The sequence below is a fragment of the Aulonocara sp. 'chitande type north' Nkhata Bay genome, linkage group LG10 (assembly GCF_057382095.1).
Source record: "Aulonocara sp. 'chitande type north' Nkhata Bay isolate Kocher_YH1m ecotype deep benthic linkage group LG10, A_spYH_male_GT1.1, whole genome shotgun sequence".
NCBI lineage: Eukaryota > Metazoa > Chordata > Actinopteri > Cichliformes > Cichlidae > Aulonocara > Aulonocara sp. 'chitande type north' Nkhata Bay.
In genome coordinates this window covers 19,244,195-19,251,190 of record NC_141353.1, presented here as the reverse complement: position 1 = coordinate 19,251,190, position 6,996 = coordinate 19,244,195, and the positions used below count along the sequence as shown (strand labels likewise).

At 38.0% G+C, this 6,996-nt stretch overlaps 1 protein-coding gene across 1 annotated transcript; it reads left to right on the top strand.

Moving 5' to 3' along the window:
• The first annotated feature begins 426 nt into the window (after positions 1-426).
• On the top strand, positions 427-2,574 carry LOC147320703 (UDP-glucuronosyltransferase 2C1-like). Its single transcript, XM_086307487.1, has 3 exons — positions 427-896; positions 984-1,697; positions 1,864-2,574. Exons 1-3 carry the CDS (start codon positions 603-605, stop codon positions 2,446-2,448), a joined length of 1,593 nt encoding a protein of 530 aa, XP_086163613.1. The 5' UTR covers positions 427-602; the 3' UTR covers positions 2,449-2,574.
• The last annotated feature ends 4,422 nt before the right edge of the window (positions 2,575-6,996 follow it).

The window sequence follows — 6,996 nt, the reverse complement described above, 5'->3', positions numbered from 1 at the left end:
TGCTGGAAAGGAATGATAATCCTAGAAAAGGATAACTTGTATAAAGACCACGTAGACATGCTGACCTCATGGTATGGAAATGGATTATGTAGGAATTTTACTAGCAATACTATAGTGGTCTGGCCCATTTAAGATTTAAATGCGCTGTATGTAACTCATATCATTGGTAGCATGACAATACCTTGGAGTGTTTTTAAGTAGGCAAAAGGGGCGCAGGGACAAAATTGGGGCATTCTAAAACTTCTGACCAGATGTATGTATGTGTCTGACTGATCCACTCACTCCCTGCCTCCGTCCAGGCCATGCGACATATGGTCATCTGCTCAACCACAGAGCTAACACAGCACTCTAGGGAGAAAGACATCAGGTAACTCATTTACATTATGTAGAGAGCAAGGATTCCTTTAGTTAAACTGCTGACGATAGGTAAGGAAAAATTTGAATGGAATCTTGCTGCAGTATGTATACTGTCGTTTGTCATACAAGTATATGAAATCATTCCATGTTTGAACATATAAGACTACCTGTACTTGAATGTCAGGCAGCGAGAAGTCTGTTATGAGTAAGGGGATCATTATTTGCTTTGGTCTGTTACAGAAGCGATGCCGTCATTTTGTGCCTGTGGGATGCCCATTTTCCTCAGTCTTTTCCTGATTTCATTTACACCACATTGCAATGGAGGAAACATTCTTGTGGTTCCTGTAGATGGCAGCCACTGGGTCAATCTGAAAATCCTTCTCGAAGAACTTCATGCCAGTGGACACAACCTCACTGTGATCAGGCCGTCTACCAGCTGGTACATCTCTGAAAAGTCTGATCTTTACACATCCATTACAATTGAAATGGATGAAGATCTTGAGCATTTTTTAGATGGGTCCATAGAGGAATACATCAGGGTATGTGACATCTTTGGCTCCATTTGATGGGGAAATTAAGTAATTTGTGTGTGATAAACATGTTTTAAACACTCTTTCCATTTTTAGATGCAAAGAGAGCGAGCTTCACTGCTGAATTCCTTCAAATGTATAAAAAAATTCCTCTCTATGATTTTTCAATTCCATTCATTGTGGTCTGAGTTCATAAATCAAATCCTTGATGATCAAAATATGGTGAAAATATTAGTAGTTTCCCAGTATGATCTGCTTCTAACTGATCCTGCCATGCCATCAGGGGCTGTTCTAGCCAAATATCTCAAACTTCCATTAGTACTTTATGTACACTGGATCCCTAGAGGGGAAGGCCACTTTGTGTTGACCCCTTCGCCACTCTCGTATATCCCGGTGCTAGGATCTGGTTTAACAGACCAAATGAGCTTTATTCAGAGGATCAAAAATATATTTTTCTATATCTTTACCTTGTTCCAGCAGAACTTTATTTTTCTGCCAATCTATGATGACATGTGTGATAAGTATATTGAGGGTGGATGTGATGTCATCTCAGTACTACAGGAAGCAGACATTTGGTTGTTCAGATCAGATTTTGTGTTCGAGTTCCCTCGCCCCACTATGCCAAACATAGACTATATAGCAGGATTTCAGTGCAAACCAGCTCGGCCTCTGCCAGCAGAGCTGGAGGAGTTTGTTCAGAGTGCCGGGAAGCATGGAGTCATCATCACGAGCCTGGGAACTTATGTCGATGCTTTGCCCAAAGAGGTTACAGATGAAATCGCCAGCGTGTTTGCGGAGATGCCCCAGAAGGTAAAAAATGCTGCAGGCTTTGTTTTGTCTCTTAATTGCACAGGTTAACACTATGCTTATGTAACAGAATGATTCTTCTTGTCAAGTTGCCTCTTCATGTAGAAAGATAAGTGCTCTTACTCAACATTGTGAGCTGAAATGTATTTATTTATTTTTTTCTGTTCAGGTGATCTGGAAGCATAAAGGAGACCGACCCTCTACACTGGGAAACAACACACTAATAGTCGACTGGATGCCACAGAAAGATCTTCTGGGTCATCCACAGACCAAAGTCTTTGTAGCCCATGGAGGAACTAATGGTGTCCAGGAGACCATTTACTATGGGGTCCCTGTGCTCGGCATACCCTTGTTCTTCGACCAGTATGACAACCTTCTACGACTGCAGGAGAGAGGAGCTGGAAAGATTATTCAGCTGGCTGATGTTAATGGCCACAGTTTTGAGCAAGGCCTTAAGGAAGTGATCCACCAAGAGAGCTACAGGCAGAACATTCAAAGACTGTCACGTTTGCACAGAGATCAGCCAATAACACCCATGGAGAAGGCCGTCTTCTGGGTAGAATATGTGATGCGCCACAAAGGGGCTCGTCACCTGCGTACAGAAGCTTATAAGATGCCCTGGTACTCTTACTACTGTTTAGATGTACTGTTCATATTGCTGTCTGTGGTCACTGTGCTGCTTCTCTCTATTGTGGCTGTTTTCAGATTTCTGTGCCGCCAAAGACAAAGAAAGATAAAAACTAAACAAAGCTAATTTTGCTGGGACATTCCAAATATTGTCCCTAGTGTTGTAGTTTCACTGCAAAACATGCTAATTATGACTCTGTATTTTTTTTTCTTAAGTGAAGTGACAATAAAAATAAAAAAAACCCTCTAGAACTACATTTCACACACATTGTGTGCGTGCATTAAAACTGAATTTGGAAAGAAATTAAGTTGCTTTTAAATAAGAATGGAATCTAATGATTTGTAAACCTTAAACCCATATTTTATTCACAATAGGAGAGAAGAAATGCATCAGATGTTTAAACTCTAATTTCTACTGCATGGAAAAATATTTTTTTGGCTTTGATGGCAAAAAACGGGCATGATTTTTGTCATGGAAGTTATTACAAAAGCCTGGGAACACTTTGAGAAATCACTGACTGTTGTGGAATTTCAACCAGTAACTTCTAATACAGGAAGCTCCGAGATAGGCTCTCTGCTTGAAAAGGAGCCGGGGAGGAGACTTGGCCAGCTCTAACTGCTTCTTAACCCTCAGGATGTTGATCCTGCTCTCTCTGAACGCATGTCCACAGGGCCCACTACTTAAGCGCTCCACTCAGGCACACCTGTTATTAGCAGCTCTCCTTTAAATCTGTGTGCTTGATAACTAACTAGATTTCAATGTAGTGGTCTGGAAAAGTAGGCCCCAAGGATATGTTCATTTTTAAGGCTAGAATAATCTACAAGAGCTCTCAGTGATGTTAGAGTAATATGGTGGTTTTTACCTTTACTCTTTCACAAAAGGAAAAAACCCCCAAAAACAAACGTCTACAATTTTACAGGTTCTGAATGCAGGGTAGGTTAATGCAATTTAGCAGGAGCAAAGCTGAAACCAAATCAAATAATCATATACTCAAGTGACTTTAATTATACCTACCTAATTAACCTACTCTGATCTAATGCTAATATGTGATACTGATCTTGGAGCAGAGACAGGAGGTTGGGCACATCCAGAATGAAGATGCCCCTGAAGTCCAACAGGGAAACAGCATGCCTTGGAAATTCAATCCCCAAGTATGCAGTGAAAATCCAAATCTTAAAGTTCTTATCCACAGGAAAACCATTAAAATCTTGGAAGTTGTAATTCAGCAGAAAAACAAAAGAAATCCAAATCCTCTTGGATTTATAATGAACACAGCACAAATAAGCAGAGAAAAAGCTGAATAATACATAACCAAGTTGATCGCTCTGGCATCTCTACTAAAACGTTGAACTAGGTTGATTCTTCTGTACTGCTCATATCACAGGAGACTAAAAGATGAATAAATGATCTCTTCTGCACAAAACTTTTATACCTGGTCCTCCTTTCTCCCCCCTCTCTTTCTGGACGTCAGTGAGATGACATCTAGTCTCACCTGTTGTGATATCCAATCACTTGATGTTAGTAACTCCATCACATATGAATATAATTTTCTTAAGACTTAATTTATGATTCCATCTCTTTTTAAATCCCTGTAGGAATACGTTTTCTCTTCACAACTCTGTGTTCGTTAGTCACAATACACTCAAAGGTTTCTTTTTCAAATTATACATGTTAAAGTCAGAGATCCTCTTAGATTAGTGCCTCCTCCGTGTCTCTGTTACTCCCCCCTCCTTTTCTTCTCTCTCTCACATACACACACACACTCACACGCACACATCTTTGCACAACCAAGCCACTCCAAATAGAATCTCAGTGAGAGGCCTGAAATTATAGTCATTGTTATATTTTCTTTTTTGTTGTGTTGGTTACATGTATAACATAAACTATCAGCAAAATCACAGAGATTATGATTCCATATTTAACAGTTACAAATACAATTTCTCTTATTTAAATCGTGCATAATCATGGGCTGGTGACACATTTCACATGGACGTTGCATTCGCTGAGCTTGTCTTCAGCTCTCACTTTATAAAGCCTGCATTTCTGATGGTATGAGGGTACAGATTGATGTTGATGGCCACAGTTTTGAGGAAGGCCTGCAAGAAGTACTCCATCAAGAGAGCTACAGGCAAAAAATTTAACGAATGTCACGTTTGCACAGAGATCATCCAATAACAGCCATGGAGCAGGCTGTCTTCTGGGTAGAATTTGTGATGCATCACAAAGGAGCTCATCACTTGCGTGCAGAGGGTTATAAGATGCCCTGGTACTCTTACTAGTGTTTAGATGTAATGCTCCTAATGCTGTCTGCAGTCACTGCTCTGCTCCTCTCTATTTTTGTTATTTTCAAATTTCTGTTTTGTAGAAAAGTAAGAAAGAAAAACAAGTAAACAAAGCTAAATGAGACCCATTTTAAAATGAGAAAAAAAATCTTGTATTACCTTGTATTTTCACTAAAATGCAAAACAGTAGTTTACAAAGTTACAAATACATATAAAAATACATTTTCTTAAGAACGTGATACTTTGATTTTGCTACAAAAAATACATATAAAAAATACAAAGAAAAGTCAATTGGACCCACTTTTTAAGAAAACTGCTAAGTAAAATCTTGACATTTTAAACCATTGACAAAAAATCTAATAATCTTTATAAGGGTCTATATATAGCTATCCATCATATTTGATCAGGAATGCCTTTTAAAATTATATTGAATGACTTATACTCATGTAAACACTCTACTGGAAGTTTTTTACATTTTTTATTAATTTATTAAATCTTTATTCAACATCAAAACTAATAAAACCAAATAAAACAAATCAGAGTTAGCCTAACAAACATCCAACTTATTGCACTCTTCACTTACAGAAGTCTTAATGAGACCTCTGGACTCTCCCATGGAGAAAAAAGCATTTAGCTATAGTGTGCTCTGTAGTTTCAAAATAAGGTGCAAAATAAGAGAATGCTGTTTGAGACAACTGCAAAGTATAGAAGATGCATTTACGCAAATAGAAAGGAAATTTAACCAATATTGCTTTTTCTATTAAAATGAAAATAAAAGAGGTCCCATCATTGAGTCTTGGGGCAAGAAACAGGAAAAATCCAAAGAGAAGTGGCAGGCCTGTGCCCAAAGCTAGGAAATGCAGCTGGACAGCAGGACAGCTGAACAGCTCCGTATCAGGAGAGTTATGTTGGGGAGGGCCTGCCAGAAAGAACATTCACAGACTACAGGGGTGACCTGAAAATTCAATCTATCTTGTTATAGACAGGTTGTTGATGGACAAAAAGGTACTTTTCAAACACAGGAAAATTCTGTACTGAGCGGTATGTCAGTTGATGCTCTTCCTGGTACAACCCAAAAGGGGATTTGTGTCTCATCCTGGAAACATGAGTCATTTGATTGTTAGGCAAACGTGTAAGCCAAAACACTATAAAGTCACAAATTTTATCAATAAATACAAAGAAATAGATTTCAAATTTGAATAAAAAACCAAAAAATAGGGTAATTGTTTTTAGAATATGCTACAATGTATCTGCTACAGTTATTTGTGAAAATACACTACCTCCTGAACAATATTATCTATGAAAGTTAGGGTTTCAGTGGTGATCCTTTTTAACATCATAGCACTTCTCAAAATCGTCCTTATTCTTTAGTTTATAATTCTTTGGAAACTTTAATTTCCCATTTACTGCAGTCATTCTTAGTATCTGTAACATCTTAAACAATTAGATCACTTTGAACTGAAGCAACCAACATTTTATTTGAGAAATTTAAAATGAGTATATCATTAATGCAAGTATGTCAATGTGTATGCATAAAAAAGGTAAACAAGGCATTTAAAACCCTGAAACTAAATGATCTCCTGTTGCTGGTGAGAAAAGAAAGAAAAAAGACCGGCACACCAAACCCTGTACAGGTGTGGCACCTCTAGACCTCTACCACTCCTTATGTGTTTTACACAAAACCAGGAAGAAAATACAGAGAAGAAGTAAGCAGTATGGGAGGAGTCATCACGTGTCAGTGTTAGTGGCTGATAAACCATAATACCCGTTCAGGCAGAAAGGGTTAACAGGGTTAAAGCAGTAGGTTTAAACAGATAATCTATCCAGATTTAAAGTCACCGCAACTCACAATAAGTTCCAGTAATTGTCAGTGAATTTACTTTCTTACAAATGCCAGACACGAATGTGCCATACAGATAACCGGACTAAAGTTAAGCTCTGGTAGGTTTCATTCTGTTTAAACGTTACAGTTTTACTGTAGAAGTGTAGCAGCTGGATTTTACAAAGTAATTGTTATACACTGCAACTTGAGGCAGGCAAAAACCGCCCTTAAATTACTGGTGATAGTGTTTCTATAAAGAGCAAACACATTAAACAAATAGTTTTTTTTAAGAAGCATTTAGAGATGTTCATGCTGTGTGTCATCTTGCCTGCTAATATGGACCAGTGCCAGGGATGTCTTAAATTCCCTTGAATTTCAAAGTAATTCTGTTGCAATCAGTCAGCTTGCTAATGTTTTAAACCTCATGAGCACATATGTCTCTCAAACAATTATCTCAAGATAATTAAAAAAAAAAAATCCAAAATAAATCTTCTCACTGAGTCTGTTAAACTTTCATTGTTTTAAACTAAACATACGACAAACCACTCTCACTGTTCACCTGCCAAGCAT

Bases quoted from the DNA above. Each gene is read 5' to 3' on its own strand.
- LOC147320703 (XM_086307487.1), top strand. From the start codon at position 603: ATGCCGTCATTTTGTGCCTGTGGGATGCCCATTTTCCTCAGTCTTTTC. The intron at 897-983 runs GTATGTGACATC...TTCCATTTTTAG, and splicing joins CCATAGAGGAATACATCAGG to ATGCAAAGAGAGCGAGCTTC. The intron at 1,698-1,863 runs GTAAAAAATGCT...TTTTCTGTTCAG, and splicing joins TTGCGGAGATGCCCCAGAAG to GTGATCTGGAAGCATAAAGG.